This window comes from Eleutherodactylus coqui, chromosome 6 (assembly GCF_035609145.1).
Source record: "Eleutherodactylus coqui strain aEleCoq1 chromosome 6, aEleCoq1.hap1, whole genome shotgun sequence".
NCBI lineage: Eukaryota > Metazoa > Chordata > Amphibia > Anura > Eleutherodactylidae > Eleutherodactylus > Eleutherodactylus coqui.
In genome coordinates this window covers 186,795,799-186,815,456 of record NC_089842.1, presented here as the reverse complement: position 1 = coordinate 186,815,456, position 19,658 = coordinate 186,795,799, and the positions used below count along the sequence as shown (strand labels likewise).

Here is a 19,658-nt window from a genome sequence, read left to right as displayed (position 1 = left end):
CAATCTATTACCAGAGGCATATTTTGATAGGCGATTATGCATGGCAGCCTTGGGGGCCTTCGTTAGCCATCAGGCTGCCATGACACCCAGAAGGCACCCTGCGATCTCATACTGGAGGATCTTTTCAGGACATCAGAATCCTCATTGGAACACTTAAATGCTATCATCAGAATTGGCAGCGATTGGTCATGATCCGATTGCAGTTATTACAGACAAGTGCCAGCTGTCAAAGATGGTTAACACCCGCTGTGTAGGGGATAGGATCGACATTTAAGTAGTTAAATGGCCCCAGTCAGAGCTAGCTGCCTGCAGCTGTAAGGAATAGCTAATAGCCACCAGAAATATAGCGGGCTCGGCTCCCAACTCCACTTGATACTCTACCCTGGCGACTCATGACAGATATATCCATTGCTGGTCTTCAAGAGGTTAAAGAAAACAGATCTTCGATCTAAACACAGCTTAATGAAAAAATGTAGATTCGCTTTAAGAGGTAGTGAAGAATTGGGGGAAAAAAAACAAAAAAAAAGGTCTGCTCCCCCACCCATATAAACAGAAGAGCTCTGGTTCAGGTCTTGTGTCTGGTATTGCAGTTTAGCCTGATTTCACGCAGACTTTTTTTTCTAGTCCTGGACATCTCCTTTCAGACTTCCGAATTTCTAATGAATAGTTTTTACGGAATAGATAACATGGAACTGTAATAGCCTCACGTACAAGCTCTAGCAATTCATCATTTCACCAAGGGGGTTTTCAGGCAAGACTATAATTTAAAGATTATACTGTAGATCAATCGGCATAATAGAAAAGCCACTACACAGTGCAGCCTATTGTTGCTTATCATAACCCTGTTTACTGCAATAGGTTTTCAATTACAATGCTGTGTAATCGATCTTTGAGCATGTACATCATCAACTATGAGTGGGGTGCAGCACATGGTGCAAAATCACTATGCATAGCATCAGGAGAGCGCCCCCACCATCCTCTGCACAAGTCTAGATTCAGCATGACTTTTGCCTGATAGGCAGAAAGGACCATGTATGTTCAGGAGTACATAAGGATGCATTACAGCAGTTATTCTTCTTAGTTACACAAGCAGAATGATGATACAATTCTGAAAGTCAGCAAAAAAATCTAATATGTTTGTGTGTTTTACTATCCATCACTCTTAAAACGGGCATTCCCATATCAGGGGTCCCATTCCAATGCGCTGTAAATCGGCAACTAAAGCACTCAGCGATAACTTTCCCATTTTCAAAATACTCTGTTCTCCTGCAATGCCTTCTGCTTCCAGTTGTCTACTGCTCGGTAAACGATGAAGCGTAAATGGCCAGTGATTGCGCACTTGTAACTCCATAAGTGATGAGCTTCTGGGGGGCCGGGATCTCTGTAGTGGATGTGCACTAATCCCTGGCCGTGCACTGACATTTCTTTCCATAGGAGGGCTTCTGGGCATTCCTTACACATCGAGAGATTGGAATACCCTTTTAAGCCCTTAGTGACAGGGCCTACTTTGAGGCTACTTACACACAGGCGAGCGTGATAACGCGCTTGCCAACGTGCGTTTTCTTGCTGATGCGAGGTGTTTTTCTGGCAAAAAATATCTTTCATCACCTCAGTAAAGTAGTGATCCTCCGGCACGACTGAAAGAGACCGCCAACCGATCCTCTGGGTAATATGCAAATAAGGGAGATGGAACAATACCTCTGCAGCACCACCTTTCGGAAGGCAGTATTCCTGCAAGTCAATGTTAGACTCTTTATACAACCCTATATCACTGTGTATTATGCACGCAAATTTTGCATGCATAATACACAGCACTAATGCGTTCATGTGAATAAGCCATTATTTTCGGTACATTCGGATATGGCTGGAGATGTCAATCAGCAATGAAGTGGGACGTTTTTAGGAGGAAGAGTGAGAGTGAGTGAGTGACCATACTTGCATCACTGGTGGGGTTCTCGATTGTGTTAGTGACACAACCTCGTGGCACGGCAGCCATGCAGTGACCTCTATGTGGGACTGTACTCTTAAAAGTGAATGTCCAATATCACCAATCATTCATTCATTCTACTCTTAGGTAAAAAAAAACAGCTTTAGTTACAATGCATCGGATGAAAATTCTGGGAGTGATAACCTTGGCAGCGGCTTCATTGGTAATTGGGATTTTGATTGGACGATTTGCAATCACTCCTTCACAACTTTCATGGCTGAAGAAAATGAGCAAGGATGCAGATCCCAAATACAGCCAGCAACTCCATCAAGAAATCCAGGCTGAGGAGATTCACAAAAACCTACAGTAAGACCAGTGATTTACAACATACTCCCCCTTGACATGTATGCTTAGTAAAGAACCAGTTTATGCCTCCCACCAGGAGACACAAGATTGCACAGACACCATCGCATCCCTGTGTATCTATATACAAGCTAGACAGATTTTTGCAAACTGATGACAAAATTACAATGTCACACTTCATATTGTATTCAGTATCATTATTTAGAATGCTGCACCCCTTTTTTCTAGAGATTGGTAGGTCTCTGTTCCCATCTGCCAACCATTAATATAACTTGAAGACTTTTTAGAATATGGGAATTGGAACAAAAACAGAGACCTACCAAATTACCTTTAAACTGTGATTTTCCTATTGCTATTTGTTCCCCCCCCCCCCCCCCCCCCCCGCCTTTAAGGTCTGTTATAAGTGAGTGCCCTCCATTCCCCCTTACAAGTACATTACTCTCCCCCATTGTGCTTATTCACAAGAAGTGTCATATGTTGTCTATGACTTTTAGAGGGAGGGAATCATTTGGGCAAGGGAAAGCCACGCCATCTTTAGGGAGAGCAGTACAGAGCGTTGCATGTGGCGGATGTGCTGCCCATCCAGAGGATACTACCCCAGTCTGGCAGACTAGAAAGCATGGAATACTGGATTGCTGAAAACGAACCGCAAGCTTATCTTTTAGGGCTCATTCACACGTGCATATGTGCTTTTCCGCATGCCTCAGAACTGCATTTTTGCAGAACAAACAATGCTTTTTTGCACTCCTATTGGCATATTTTACTATGATTTTTCCACTCCCCGGCCATGTTCATTGCATGGCAAATAGGTCGCACCGTTTGAAATTGTTAATTAGTTCCAGATGTGTTCTTTTTCTAGCAGAATTACCCAGCATATTACTTATATTACCTTGCATATTCTGCGCGCATTTGTGCACACCTTATTGACTTCTATGATCTTTGGTGCACAAAATAAAAGTTCTTGGGGAGTTTGTAGAGCACAGTGTATCCAGCAAGTTATTTATTCCTCTAGGAGCAGGTCCTGGAACAGGCACGACCATAGGGGGTATGGATTCCTCAGCAGGCACATGGTCAAGGACCTATCCAAACCACCATCAGTTCCTCTGGAAAGTCTGTGCCGTCCTGAACGGATGCCTGATTCACCGTTTCAGGTCAATACTTAAACAATCCCTTAAACCTGATGTGTGAACCCATCCATTGGACGTACGCACACGACCATATTTTGGGTTCCATGTCACTCAAATCCTGAACAGAACTTTAGGGCCCCATCTATACCTCCATCGAGACAGGAGGCACCACGGAAGCACAGTCTTTTGCTTGTAGCTTCCATTGGAATGGATGAAAACAACCATTCACACTGTAAAGCAATCTAGACATGAAAGGTACGGTTCTAGGATATTCTACCCTAGAATTGGCAATACAGGGTCTGGAGGAGGTACCACATAGCAGACATTATGGCCCTGTAGTGCTCTGCTTGAACCATCACTAAGAGGCTTGTACATTGCTTACGTAGGTGACTGTCACACAGATATTCAATATTTTTTCTTTGTATAGTAAAGAAAAAGCATAATGGGAACATTTGGACGCACTCCTAGTATTGCTAAACATTTTGTTGTTCTTTAGCATTTTGTTTAGAGAATATGGATTTTCGCTCATTTGACCAGTTCTGCAACTTCCTCTGTTATAATAGTGAGGTTACTGTTTGCACATGATATTTGATATATTTCCCAACTCATTCCCTTGAAGGTAAGCATGGTTGTAAGTATGTCAGCCAATCTCAGGTGCACAGTATGGCTATAAATTACAACAGGGGGACAGTATGCCTATATATATTACTACAGGGGGACATTATTGCTATCGGGGGATATTATCGCTATATGTTACTACAGGGGCAGAATGGCTGTATATTACTGCAGTGGGACATTATGGCTATATATTAACACAGGGGAACAGTATCGCTATCGGGAGATATTATAGCTATAGGTTGTTACAGGGGCAGAATCACTGTATATTGCTGCAGTGGGACATTATGGCTATATATTACCACAGGGGAATATTATCGTTATCGGGGGATATTATAGCTATATGTTGTTACAGAGGCAGAATGGCTGTATATTACTGCAGTGGGACATCATGGCTATATATTACCCGAGCGGGACAGTGTGGTTATATATTACTACAGTGGAACTGTATGCCACAGGGGGCCACTATGGCTATATGTTCATACAAGCAGACAGCATGGCTATGTATTACTACAGCTGAACATTATGGCTATATATTACTACAGGGCGACAATATGGTCATTTATTTTTTACTACAGGGGGATAGTACGGCTATATATTCCTACAGGGGGGCAGTATGGCTATTACTACCTGGGGAGAATATGACAATATATTACTACAGACGGCGGTATAACTTTATAGTGCTACAGAGGGACATTATGGCTCCTTATTTACTACAGGGGGACAGTGCCGTTTATTGTTCATTACTTAGGGGGGGCACTGTGAGCTGCACTATTACAGTGTTTAGGGGAAACCATGTGTGACACTATTAAAAGTTTATTTTAATATACGGATTATGGATATGAAGAAGTGAAGAACCAATGACGTCTGTGTGGCAACCTCTGAAGAGACAAGTTATGTCCAAGAGAAGCTTTCAATTTCATGTGGATTGGATGGAGAAGAAAAAGCATCACTGAATGGCTGTGATTGGTGTATCAAGCGCCGGCTGTTATCCTCCACAGCCGAGGAGACCATCGCGTTGGGGACACAGACGTTGGCTGGGAGGGGAGTATTCCGTGTTTTTTTTTTTCCTTGTATATACTCAAGTATAGCTAGGCTTATACTCGAGGTAATACGTTTTACTAGTTTTTTGTGGCAAAACTTATGGACTCGGCTTATACTCGGGCCGGCTAATACTGGCATATATACGGTAATCATCCAGGTAGTTAAAATTTTGAGTTCAACCACTAAAAGCACCTTTTGCTGATAGTTTAGGAGTGGTCAATGGTGGGGATTAGGTGTGACCAAAGCAGAGATTGGTTGGGGGCGAGTACTAAAGAAATGCTTTGGTGTGCTTCACATACCGCTTTACCTGTCTTTCTTTCCTTCCCTTCCCTGTACAGTTGAGAGTTATGTAAAAGTGCCTCAATGTGTGTAATGTATTATATATTTTAGAAGCGGAATCAATGCTGGGGAAAAAAAAATAAAAAATCATCTGAGCATACCCTTAGGCTATCTACAATCGGGATATATTGGGCCGTGAACATACGATTTACCTGTGTATGCAGTGTATTTTTCAGGCAAAACCGCCTTGCATTGTTTTTGTGAAATTTTGATCCTCTTGCGCAATAGAGGATTGGAAGGGTTTGCTATTGATTTCAGTGGGAAACCTGAAATAACTCTTGCATGCACATCGCACGGCATGCGAGAGCCATGCATTGCATTTAGGGTCTATCAATGGGCTACACATTCCGAGGAATGCTAAGAGATAGGATATGGCACGGTACAGGAAAATATCGCTTGTGTATATGACTCCATTCAAAAGAATGGGGTTCACATTCACGCAAAATTTACAGCCATGTGAAAGCGACCGCAGGGTACGTTCACATATAGGAGAAATGCTGTAGATCTTCCACTGAAAAATGTGCAGCATTTCTGCATCAAAAACAGTTGAAACGAGTCAAAATCCGCACCAAAAATCAGCCCTCAAATGGCAACTGCTACTGAGTGCTGTGGCCACCAGTCAGGTGGTGCACCCACTTCCACATCACCTGACTGGTGCCTGCGGGGCTTGTAGTGGTTCCCAGGTAAGGCATATGAGGGCTGTTCCATGCACTGCTGTGAGGGGCTGTTGGTTATAATGTGAGAGGAGTGCAGGCAAAAATAGGGTGGGGATCCATGCTTGATTTCAAGTCAAAATCTGCACCAATGGATTTTGATGTGGAATTGCAAGCAGAATTCTACCATTTTCAATTCCGCATCAAAACCTACACAAATAGTCTACAAGAGGGCTTATTCCACAGCATAGCTGATTTTGATGCAGATCTGCCGCAGACTTCACCCGTTCAGTTGAATACAAATTGAAGGGGTGATATTTGCTGTGGATCTGCACCAAAACCAGCAGCAAAACAGTGATGTGTAAACAGACCTCAAGGGTATGTTCACAAGTAGTAGATTTTGCTGTGGATCCACACCAAAAAATCAACACATTTTGTGCTGCAGATCCACATGAAAATCCAAACTATTTGGGGCTTATTTTGAGGCAGTTTTTGATGTGGATCCACAGCATTGGCGGAAAAATCCTTACATGCAAATATGTTGTGCTTTAATTTCTGATTAATTTCTCTGTAGGTTTCACCCCCTTATTTAAACAGGTGAAATCCACAAAATGACATGCAGGAATTGTAATTAAAATCCACATTTACATTATTTTACTCTGTAGATTTTTTTACATGGGCTTCTTGAAATTATTGCTAAGTGGGGCCACTTTTAGATTTTTATTTCTAGGGCCACTTTAAATTCCAAATCTGGCCCTGTAGGAATGAGCTGTATATTTGCCAAGATTCAACCCCTGTAATCTGAGAAGGGTCCTGACTGAGCTGAAACGTATTGGTAGTGCCCACCCCCCCATGACCTGGCAATACACATATGAGAGCATGAACCAACAGTTCGTATTTCTATCTGGTGACTGTATACACAGTTTCATCAATGTTTATGTTTGTATAGCTGTAATTAGTGATATATGGCCACTAAACTAAATAGTTGTTTTGTCATTGCTGATAATCATTTATGGAACTAACTAAAATGTTTAGCTATGGATAGAACTTTAACCCCTGATGACAAAGTCATTCTTTTGGAAGTCAAAAAAATAAAAAAAAGAACAAGCACCTAAAAGAAGTTGTCATTTTGTTGCAAAACTCGGCAAACAGTTACATCTCAGGGCGCCCACCCACTGGCGATTTTTTTTCCCTGCGAAATTCACAGCATTTTTTTCTCTGCAGGGGTCTATGGGACTTGTAATGTTAAAATCGCGATCGCGCAAAATCGCGATTTCGCGGTAAATTGCGATTTTGCGCGATCGCGATTTTAACATTACAAGTCCCATAGACCCCTGCAGAGAAAAAAATGCTGCGAATTTCGCAGGGAAAAAAAAAAAATCGCCAGTGGGTGGGCGCCCTCAGGCAGATATGTAAATAATTAAGATTGTGGCGAGATTAGATGAATAGTCTTGCCACCTGAGACCCAAAAAGTGGTTCGACCCTTGGCCTATAAAAGGTTTCTCCGAAGCTACTTGTGTGTAGTGACCTCTTTTTCCTGCTTGTGTAGATCTTGTTGACTACTAGACATGTCTCTATGACGCAATCGAATAGATTTCACCTAGTTAACAGGACCATGCAGCTTCTCACATTCCAATAATACATCCCCTCTCAAACTCTATTGACGAATGGTCTGCCACCTGGGCCGTTCTGACTAGACTGTTAGGAGGTGTTGGGACCAGTGGATGTGTGAGGGTACGCAAGGTAACTGTGATCAGGATGCCCTCAACAGACCACCAGTAGAAAGGATCGTCTGATTGTTTGACAAGCTACAACTGTTTCGTTGTCCATCATCCAGAGACAGAGGTGGCACCATCGTTACAGGTCCCTGTGTCTCTAAGAACAATTTCCAGGTTCTTGGCTGAAGGACATTTGGTCTCACAGCGCCCATTACATGTACTGCCTTTGACGCCCACCACCACCTTCTATTGCAGTGTGTCATGAACACCGAACCTAGACTGCTACAGAGTAGAACCGGGGTGTTTTCAGCAACAAATGCAGGTTTACTTTGGGCACTGACGACGGCCATGTGCGTATCTGGAGACCTTGGGGTGAGCGCCTCAATCCTACCTGCTGTGGAGCGGCACGCTGCTGTGATGATGTGATGGTCTGATGGGCCCACACATAAGATCACCCCTAGTAGTGGTACGATGGACAATGACAGCTCAGCAATATGTTCAGGAAATCCTTCAGCCACGTGTTCCTCCCATGGTGGCTTCTAAGAGGGGGGAGGTGGAATGGGGGTGGGGCTAATTTGCAAACCTTTGTCCCGCCCCGCCTCCTTTCATTGCAAATAGTGCAGAGGGGCGGAGAGGAGGCAGAGAGGGGGCGGGAGCTCAGTTCCTGCTCCTGGCTTTTCCATCCTCCCTCCCCCCTGCAGATGAGGACGACGTATATCGGCTCGGCGTGAAAACCGAGCCGATATACGTTCGTGGGAATGCAGCCATACATTGAATTACGCAACTAAAATTCCCCAACAAATATAAGGTGAGTAAAATATACTCAGTGGGTCTACAAGCTAACACTTATTTAGTAAACTAAATAAAAGTTAGTTAGCTTGTGGACCCACTGATCACTAGTAGGGTGATCCCATGTCACCGGTCCCTCTTTATGAGCATATGATGCTGTGGATGCGAAATGAAGATTTGAGGTCACCCTACTAGGGATTGGGGGACCCCAAACAATAAAACATTTACCACCTGCAGATACTGTAGGTGATGAATATTCATTTTGGGTAACACTTTAACTGTTGCAAGATACTAAAACATTGCTTACGGTATTGGCGGTATCTTGGTACCTTACAAGACAGGATATTAAATGCTTTGGATTTTGGGGGGGGGGATTTTTTTTCACTTAATGTGTGTTTTTGGCTGACAATCATTTTTTGCAATAGGCGTCAAATCAAAACGTAGCACCGCTTGCCTTCTGCAGTTTCTACATATCACTGTATAAATAAACTATAGGCTGAGTCTCAATAGGAGATTTGATAGTGAAGCTGGACTGACAGCTTGTTTTTCAGCCCTTATCGCTTTGTTGTGATCTTAACCCCTTAGTGACAGCCCTATCGTAAAACTACGTCCTGCTGTTGCAGGACGTGTATGGAGGGAGGTAGCGCCGCTATCTCCCTCCATACAGCGTGGGCATCAGCTGTTTATTACAGCTGAAACCCGCGGGCAATAGCTGCGCTCAGCCGTTCGGCCGATCGCGGCCATTAAGCCTTTAAATGCCCCGAACGCTGTTCGGGGGTCCCGCACGCCCCCCCCCCGCGGTGAGATCGGGGGAGCCGTGCAGGTGTCATGGCAGCCGGGGGCCTAATGAATGGCCCCAGGGCTGCCTTAGCAGACTGCCTATCAAGCCATCCACACAGGGTGGCTTGAAAGACTGCCTGTAAAAAAGCAGTATGACGTAATGCTATAGCATTACGTCATACTGCAGGAGCGATCAAAGCATCGCATGTTAAAGTCCCCCAGGGGGACTTCAAAGTAATGTAAAAAAAATAATCAATAAAGTTTTTTAAATTGCTAAAAAAAAAAAGTTATAAAAGTTTAAATCACCCCCCTTTTGCCATATCCATTATTAAAAAATCAAAATCATAAAATAAAAATATGTATTTGGTATCGCCGCGTCCGTAAAAGTCCAATCTATCAAAGTAGTGCATTATTTTTCCCGCACAGTGAACGTCGTCTGAAAAAAAAAATAAAGAATGCCAGAAATACACTTTTTTAGTTACCCTGTCTCCCAGAAAAAACGCAATAAAAAGCGATTAAAAAGTCGTATGTATTCCAAATTGATACTATCGGAAACTTCAGGACATCCCGCAAAAAATGAAAAAATGAGCCCTTGCTCAACTACGTCGATGAAAAAATAAAAAAGTTATTGTGCGCACAAAATGACCGCAGAAAATAATAGAAAAAAATTAAATATCTTAAAAATAAATAAATAAAAGTACTACAGCAAAAAAAATACTATACAAGTTTGGTATCGTAGCAATCGTACTGACCCATAGAATAAAAATATCAGGTCGTTTTTGTTGCAATTTGTGTGCTGTAGAAACAGGACGCACCGAAAGATGGTGGAATGTCGGTTTTTTTCCATTTCTCTCCGCTAAGAATTTTTAAAACGTTTTTCAGTAAATTATATGGTACAATAAATAGTGCCATTGAAAAATACAACTCATCCCGCAAAAAACAAGCCCACATACAGCGACGTCGATGGATAAATTAAGGAGCTACGATTTTTTAAGGAGCTACGATTTTTTAAAGGGGAGTAGGAAAAAACAAAAATGGGTAAAAACGAAAAAGCTCCGTCACTAAGGGGTTAAATTAGCTGTTAAGAACTTTCAGGAGAGAAGAGATGAGGGCTGAAAAACAAGCCATCAGTCCAGTCTCACTGACAGCTCTCCTATTGCGACTCCTTCTGCAGTTTCTATATACACTGAGTGACATGTAGAAACTGCACAAGACAAACAAAGCAATTTTTCAAATCAAACCCAATTTCAAAAAGGATTGTCAAACCAAAATATATGCATACAAATAAAATAAATTGCCCCAAAAGGTGTCCATGGCCTTTTCAATGTACAGATTTTTTAGCACTTTTAGGGTTTATTCACACATGGCAGATTTGTTTTAAAGATTTTCAGGACTATGTATAAGTTCCATACATAGGAATGGGGTTGTTTTTGCAGCATGTGTATGGATTTCTGATTTGTGCAATAGCCCACTCAGATGAGTGAGACATTCATAGAAAATCCTGCAATTTATTTGCGACAGTAAAATACTGGAACATTGGGTGAATCTTTACCCATTGAACTAAATGTGTGTGTGGCCATTACAGATGAGATTGGCTTTAACAAACTATCATTTCTCCCCTGCAGGTTTTTTTCTAGGAGACCTCATATAGCTGGAAGTGTCCAGGATGAAGAGGTTCTGGCAACTTATATACACAACACTTGGAAATCAAATCTACATGGATCCAAGGTCTACAACTACACAGTTCTTCTCTCTTACCCCAATGCAAGTGATCCCAATTATGTGTCAATCTTGTCTGCTGATGGGGTTGAAAGTAATCTTTCAGACAAAGTTGAAAAGATTCTCAGTCCGGACCAGAATGATTCTACTGTAGTAAATCCTTTCAATGCTTATTCACCATCCGGAGTTATTGTGGTAAGTTTACTTATCTGTTGGTAGCATATTAGTTTAAAGGGGTTGTCCCGCGGCAGCAAGTGGGTCTATACACTTCTGTATGGCCATATTAATGCACTTTGTAATGTACATTGTGCATTAATTATGAGCCATACAGAAGTTATCAAAAGTTATTCACTTACCTGTTCCGTTGCTGGCGTCCTCGTCTCCATGGTTGCCGTCTAATTTTCGCCGTCTAATGGCCAAATTAGACGCGCTTGCGCAGTCCGGGTCTTCTTCGTTTCTCAATGGGGCTCCGTGTAGCTCCATGTAGCTCCGCCCCGTCACGTGCCGATTCCAGCCAATCAGGAGGCTGGAATCGGCAATGGACCGCACAGAAGCCCTGCGGTCCACCGAGGGAGAAGATGCCGGCGGCCATCTTCAGCAGGTAAGTAAGAAGTCACCGGAGCGCGGGGATTCAGGTAAGCGCTGTCCGGTGTTCTTTTTTAACCCCTGCATCGGGGTTGTCTCGCGCCGAACGGGGGGGGGGGGGGGGGGTTGAAAAAAAAAAAAACCCGTTTCGGTGCGGGACAACCCCTTTAAGATGTTGCAAAAACACATTAGAAGCACTTTATAATTTACAAATGCGCCTATGGAAGCAACAGGTATATGTGATTCTGAGAGGCCATATATACACAATACAGTATATTGATATATACGTTTATAATTTAAAGGGGCACTGTAGTAATTAGAATTTTACAATTTGCTTAGTAAAAGTGTTGTCCAGTTGTAAACTATTTATGGCCTCTCTTTATGGCAGGCCATTAATAGTTGATTGCAGGAAGCACACATGCATTCTCTCTGAAGTTGGACGCCTTGGTTTTACATGTACATCTTCTATTCACTTCAATGAAAATTTTAACTGTAATACCAAGCATGGCCACTGCAGAGAAAATTGCACTCTCTGCTTCTTGCAGAAATCTGCTCTGTGCATGAACACACAGACTAGGCGAACAGCTGATTGGCAGAGGTCTGGTTAGGAAGACTCCTGCTGAGCTACTATTGATAGCCTATCCTGCAGATAGGCCATACATAGTTTTACAACCTGACAATCCCTTTAAATATTAATTCTTCAATAAATTGTATAATACAAAAGGGCCCATTTAGACAACAATTATCGCTCAAAATTAGCTCAAGCAAGCTTGAAATCACTGATGACTTATCAGCGCAGCACACTGATTTCCTCAGCCGGCGGCACTGATCGTATTCTTTCAGCTGGTGTCCCGCTGAGTACTGCCAGCGGGATACCAGATGAAAGCTCTGAGAACAATGCAGCTGTTTGCATATACAAAACAGCTGTTTTGTTCTCTTAGCTATCACAGCGGTATCCCGTTCCGCCCACATTTACCCTTAGGTAGTTAATTAGCTACCTAGAGTTATGCAAAGATGATCACTCAAACTGTCCTTTGAGCCATCATCAGTCCGTGTAAATGGGCCTTTAGATAGTAAAATGTTTGTTATGAGTGGTAGGTATAGTCTTCAGTTTTTAAGTGTGCTAGGAATGGAATTGTATAATCTGATACTGAGCAGACTCTCTTTCAATAGGGAGACCCTGTTTATGTGAACTATGGAACGGTTGAAGACTTCCAGTACCTAACACGGGATCTGGCAATGAATCTAACTGGCATTGTAGCAATTGCCAGATATGGTAAAATTTTCAGGGGTGACAAGGTTCGTAAGAAAAAAAAAATTATTATATATATTATATATATATATTCAGCTATGTAGAAGTCAGATCACTACTTAATTTGTTATCTTAGGTGAACAATGGAGCAAACTTTGGCTGCGCTGGAATGATTTTATATTCTGATCCAGCAGACTATGTGGTTGGTAGCCTTGATAGAGTATATCCGGTGGACTGGTGGCTACCAGGAACGGGGGCTCAGAGAGGAACTCTTCTTAAATTAAATGGCGATCCCCGAACACCATACTACCCATCTACTAGTAAGGAGCATGCAGTCATAAAATCTGTAATTGCTGAAATATGCAAGTTTTGTATTTTAGAGTCACATTTGTAGTACGGCAACGACACTTTATGTCTATTCTAAACGTCATACCTGGGTCAGCGCATCATGAGCCTTCATGAATAATTGGGTTTTTGTTTGCTTATTGACTTGGTTGTTCCAACTACTGTGATTACAGCATTGTGCAAATAGTAAACAATGCTATAAAAAAATATCTGACTGTGTTCCAGATGTCTTCTAGTTTTGCATAATTGTCTCTTCCAGTCTTGATCCTACAATATTAGAAAAGAGAATGTGAGAAAATAACATTTAGGAATTATTTCCTGTAAAGCCTAACTGGCTATAGTGTGCTGTCTGCGAAATACACAGAGAGCACAAGGACCAAAAATATAGCTTTCTGAATGGGCCCTGAGCAGGACCATAATAAAAATGTAATAAAGTTTAATAAAAATAATTTTTAAAAAAAGGGTTTAAAAAAATAAATTATAAAACTATATGAATTTGTAGTATTATTGGTCATACTGACCCATGGAATTAAACAAACATTACATGTGAATGCTGTAAAAACAAAAGAAAAATAATTTGAGAATTGCAGTTTTTCATTAATTTTGGTCTCTAAAAAATAGAATAAAAACAGTGATCAAAATGTCATAAGCTGCTAAAAAGTGGTATCTGTAAAGACTACAGCCCCCCCCCCCCAAAAAAAAAAAGAAAGTCCTCATAGAGCCCAGTGGATGGAAAAATGAAAAAAAGGTTAGGACTCAGCAACATTTTTAAAAAGGGATTTTAGTGCAAAAGTAGAAAAACATTAAAAAACCTGCACAAATTATTTATCACTGTAATCATGCTGACACAGAAAATAACAAGTTTTTCCACTTCCCAAAAATAATAAAAGTTGTAAATCACATTATATGTACCCCTGACGAGGATACTAAAAAAATACAACTTGTCCCACACAAAAAAAAAAAAACAGCTAATATGGTTAGGTCAACAAAAATAAATAAAAGCTCTTAGAATGTGATGCTAAAAAAAAACAAACTGAAAATGTGGTTGGTGGTTAGAGCCTAAGATAGGCCAGTCATTAAAGAATTAAAGGATATTTCTGGAATGAAAAAAAAATCTTAATAGGCATGGAATGATAGAAAATAAAAAAAATAAGCCATACTACTCTCTTAAATGGCCTACCAGTCTCCTGACTGATCCCAGAGGAGGTTACTCTGGCCATAGGCCATTCATTGTTCCTGTGACAGCTTAGCCAGTTACAGGCATCAGCGGTGATCATGTCACGATTGGCAACTGACCGATCTAACTTGTTTCGGGATCAAACCACTGGGGACTGGGACGGATGGGCTATAGTGGGAGGCCATTTGAGAGGCAAGTTTTCACTCTTGGAAAACTCCTATATTGTGTTTTGTTAGGATTTCGCGGAGTTCACGCCCAACTCCTGAATGAGTCCTGAATATGTGAACATGGCCTAAAGGTGACCAATATGCCAAATTATGGCAAGGGACAAATACTGGTTTGCAAATTGGTTCCTATGTATAAAGTAAGTAAGCAGAATAAAAGAAATCATGGCTAAGAAGTCTCAAGTATTGACAGATACTGTACCACTTAAATGTGTCACTACATAGAACTTAATTGTCAGGACTTTATATTACATAGCATGTTTTTAATAAATTACCATTGTAAGCATACCACATATGTCTTTCCTTCCAGATTCTGCATTTTACGCAGACGAGAAAGATATCAAGTTACCCAACATCCCTGTTACTCCAATCAGTTACAACGATGCTGTCAAATATCTGAGGTACACTTAGAGGATGTGTTCACTTTTTCAATTTGTTTAAATAAAATGTTTATTTATCTAACCTAACATCCGACCTGTGCATGCAGAAATCATTGTGAATGAACTAGAAGTTGTACTGCAACGTTCAAAATGGCACCAGTTGTTTTCCACTCAACCAGAATTAGTAGCTGTGCAGTCAAAGACATGTGGTTTATCTGCATGGCAGACTACTGATACCCTTTTCTGTGAGAAAAAAACGGTTTAACCAAAGTTCTTCTGGATTCTTTATTTTCTTCATTACTTGATACTCTGAGGCACTGGCGTCACACGGAACTTTGACTACTGTGGTTTTTAGCCACCTTTGTGATTAGTCTACTGCATGGGCCTTTGTTCCACCCAGTGTAGCCACCACCGTGATCAAGTCTAAGGAATGACAACTTGCTTGAGTTACATCTCCCAACTCCAGCTTGTTGCAGTACCAAATGCAAGAAGATTTTGGATACTTGCTACAGTGAATCCATCAGAGAATCGGGTGTTTTCTTTTTATAGTATTGACTTCTATTTTCGGAGTTACTTGCCAGGTTCTTGCCCACATTAGTGTGAATGGAGGTACCAAAACTAGAGATGAGCGAACGTACTCGGTAAGGCCGATTTCGCAATCGAGCACCGCGATTTTCGAGTACTTCACTACTCGGGTGAAAAGTACTCGGGGGCGCTGTGGGGCGGGGCGTGGCGTGGTGGAGCGGGGGGTAGCAGCGCGGAACAGGTGGGAGCTCTCTCTCCCTCCCACTCCCCTCTGCAACCCCCCGTTCACCCACAGCGCCCCCGAGTACTTTTCACGCGAGTAGTGAAGTACTCGAAAATCGCGGTGCTCGATTGCGAAATCGGCCTTACCGAGTACGTTCGCTCATCTCTAACCAAAACGTAAGAGGTGGGTGGAGGGACTTCTACTAAGAATATAATTTAAATGAGGAAACTTTTTTTTAAAAGAAATATAATGCCAGTCCAAGTTATATAACAGGGTACAGTAATATAAAGACCATAGACCTTAGGCACAACTCTTTTGACCAGAAAGATCACTGAGGCAAGGGAATTAACCGGAATCTTCTTTATTAGTTAATAAAACAGCTAGTATTAACACATTTTGAGGATGCAGCCCCTTCTTCAGAAAATGGCTGGATTAAGTGCTGCACTTAGCTGAACCCAGGGAGAAGCAGAGTGCTTATAGAGAGGGGGCACAATCATGTGTCATCATGTTTTTCCTTGGATCCAACTCAGTACAGCATAATACTGAGGAATGGGCTGCGTCCCAGAAACACACTATTACTGGCTGTTTTATTAACTAATAAAGAAGATTCTGATTTAGTACAAACCTAAGCATCAAAAGTGTGACCCAAGTGTAATGTGAACAGAGTCAAGAGCAGAGAGGTTTACCTAGACCCTTCTGGACTTTAGTTGTGAAGGCACTGCTGTAATTTTTGCAAAATGTTTTATTTTTGTTAACCATAGTATGATGAACTTCACAATCTTTTGTGCTTTTTCCAAAACCATGATTAATTATATATAGTAGTTTTTTGGGACTTAAAGGGGATGGCCTCTTTCAGTATAAAATACCAAACATACCCTAGAACAGTGGTTCTCAATGTGGGAGTTATTGCCCTCTGTGGGGAGTTTTTACTTCTCAATGGGATGGTGGGACGAAAAGAGAGGACATGGGGGAGTCGAAACATTAAAGGGCGGTAGGGGGGCGTTCTAGGTTTGCTTTGTTGATTTTTTTTTTCATGTCCAGTAACTACATTTTTTTAAAAACCAAGGCAATTATTTCCATATGAATCACTTACAGATAATGGGAGTTGTGTGCAGCCTACGTGCCTTTATCATATAATGTATGACTTTTATAACTCCATGACTCCGCTACAGATCAATCACACTTTGTAACACTGGATAACCTACAGCACAACCTAACCCGCTGTATTCCATAATGCTGCTGATTGGCTGGAACCGCTTCAAACTTTCACTTGTGTGAATCTCTGGGAGTTGTAGTCTTAGTGGACGCCAAGTGTCTTTTCAGAACACTGATATAAACTACAACTCCCAGAGACCCACATAATTGAAAGTTCCACATAATTGAAAGTTCCAGCCAATCAGCGGCATTATGGAACACAGCGGGTTAGGTTGTTTTTTAGGTTATTCAGTGTGATTGATCTGTAGCGGAGTCATGGAGTTATAAAAATCATACATCATTATATGATGAGTGACATAAGCAGTGCATTCTTGAAGCATAATTTATAAAAATGGCTGAGAAGAAGAAATGCCATCAATATTCAAACGAATACTTGAAATACGGATTCATCCCTTTTCCTACAAACGGACAGCTTCCCTTGTGCCTCGTTTGTGAAAAGGCATTTTCAAAATGAAGCCTTCGAGACTGAGTGATCACCTTGCAAAAATGCATTCAGAGAAAGTGGGTAAACCGATTTCATTTTGTCCAAGGTTTAAAGTCAAAGTTTGAGAACCGCTGCACTGTAGGCAAGCTATTTGGAAAATCTGCTCTCAATGCTGACAAAGACCTGCTTGCTTCCTATAAAGTCTCTTTATTAATAGCGCAATGTGGCAATTCACATATTATTGGGGAAACAGTTGTGCTACCTGCAGTTAACCCCTTCATGACATGGCCTATTTTGGGCTTAAGGACCCAACAATTTTTGGCGGATTTTCTTCTCCGTTTATCAAAAGCCATAACATTTTTATTTTTCCGTTGACGCGGCTGTATGAGGGCTTGTTTTTTGCGTGGCGAACTGTAGTTTTTATCGGTGCCACTTTTGGGTACATAGACTATATTGTAAAACTTTTTAAAATTTTTTTTATGATAGCAGGGAGAGAAAACGCATGAATTCTGCCATAGATTTTTTTTTTTTTTTTTACAGCGTTAATCATGCAGCATAAATGAGACATTCCATTTTTTATGCGGGTCGGTACGGTTACAACAATACCAAAATTCTTACTTTTTTTTTAGGTTTTCCCACTTTTTTGCAATAAAAACCCTTTTTTTGGAAATCTTTTTTCTGTTCTAAATCGCTGCATTCAAAGTCCTGTAACTTTTTTTTTTTTTGATGTACGGCGCATTATGACTTATTTTTTGCGAAAACGGCTGATAACATTGTATCAGCTATCAGCCCTGCCAGCAGATCAAAGCAAAAGTAATCAGGGAACAGAGGGGGGGTGGGGGGGGGTCTGTTTCCTGATTACAACTTCGGGTGGCTCACACTTTGCTACTTGGTACTAACAGGCATTAGTGCCAAGCAGTAGTTGATGCAAAATGATCGCTCAAAAGCTATCTTTTGAGCAATCATCTTTGCACTGTAAATGCACCCTTAAGGCCTATTTACACAGAGCGATGATAGCTTAAAAAAGCAATCGTTTGAGCGATCATTGTTCCATCGAAACGCACGGCCATCATGCACTTTTCGGGCACTGCTAGCTGATCATTAAATTCAGGCCAACCTAAAAATTGTCATTCAGCTGGTAGTGCTGATAGCATGTTTCCCGTCAGAGAACAAAGGAACTGAGCCCTAAAGGCTTCATTTGCACACTAAATAGCTATTAATTAGCTGAGTAGCTACTTAATAGTTTATGCAAAATGATCGCTGAAAGCTGTCACTCAAACTGTCATTTGAGCAATCATCACTCCATGTAAATGGGCCTTTACTCCACATCAATCAGCTGATAGGGCTGCAGCTCTGCGACATGTAACACACCGGTTATTCAGTAACAGCACCGTACATATGGTTACAGCTGTGCCTGGTACTTCAATCTAGTCGCATTAACCTCTACTGTACATTCTGTTGACTTGCAGGGGTCCAGGGATTTGAACCACCGCTGAACAATCACGAGTGGCCTATCGTGAGGATAGTTCAGCAGTGAAGGTCCCAGAAAGTCCCTTTTGGCCATCTTCACACTTAGGGGAAATACTGCAGAATTTCCAGTGCCGGATTCACTGCAGGAATTCTGCAGCATCTACAGTATAAGTCTTGGGGGAGATCTCTAAAATATCCTTCATACAGTGCTGAAAATTTTCGTAACAATTCTGCAGGGTGTTTGAAAAATGCTGCAGAATCTAAATCTGCAGCACATCCATTTATGCTATGGATTTCACCCCTTAAGACACAAGGGTTAAAATTTCTGCAAGTAAATCCACTGCCATATACAAACTACTTAGATGCCAATTCGGCCTCGAAATTTCGATTCTGGTGGATGTGAATCCTGGATTCAGCAATTGTTCAGAGTCATCTTGGATCCTTGAGGGGGGAGATTGATTGCCCTGGTTGGGTACTTACTCCCCTCTCTTAAGTGAGTATATACAACCCACTGTGTGTCCGCAGCGCAGCTTGATTGTGATTGTTTTGTGACTTTTTACCCCATCACTTGTTGATGGGGTGTTTTGTTCTTCTCTTTGGCTGCAGCTCTCCATTTGTTTGAATATCACTCAGTGTGGATTTGGCTCTACTAACCCTTTGCATCGGTTTGGTCAACATGGAATTTATCCCAAGCCACTGTCCTATTTTCCCATATAAAATGTGTAATATCTATCACTTTACTGATTTCTGATAGAATAGCCTCT

General features: G+C 41.6%; 1 protein-coding gene across 1 annotated transcript in view; it reads left to right on the top strand.

Moving 5' to 3' along the window:
- The first annotated feature begins 2,099 nt into the window (after positions 1-2,099).
- Positions 2,100-19,658, top strand: part of LOC136571795 (putative N-acetylated-alpha-linked acidic dipeptidase) — a 114,347-nt gene continuing 96,788 nt past the window's right edge. Inside the window, exons 1-5 of the mRNA XM_066572423.1 lie at positions 2,100-2,293; positions 10,981-11,269; positions 12,833-12,958; positions 13,048-13,231; positions 14,968-15,058. Of these exons, the coding sequence (XP_066428520.1) occupies positions 2,100-2,293; positions 10,981-11,269; positions 12,833-12,958; positions 13,048-13,231; positions 14,968-15,058 (884 nt within the window). The remainder of the gene's footprint in view (positions 2,294-10,980; positions 11,270-12,832; positions 12,959-13,047; positions 13,232-14,967; positions 15,059-19,658) is intronic.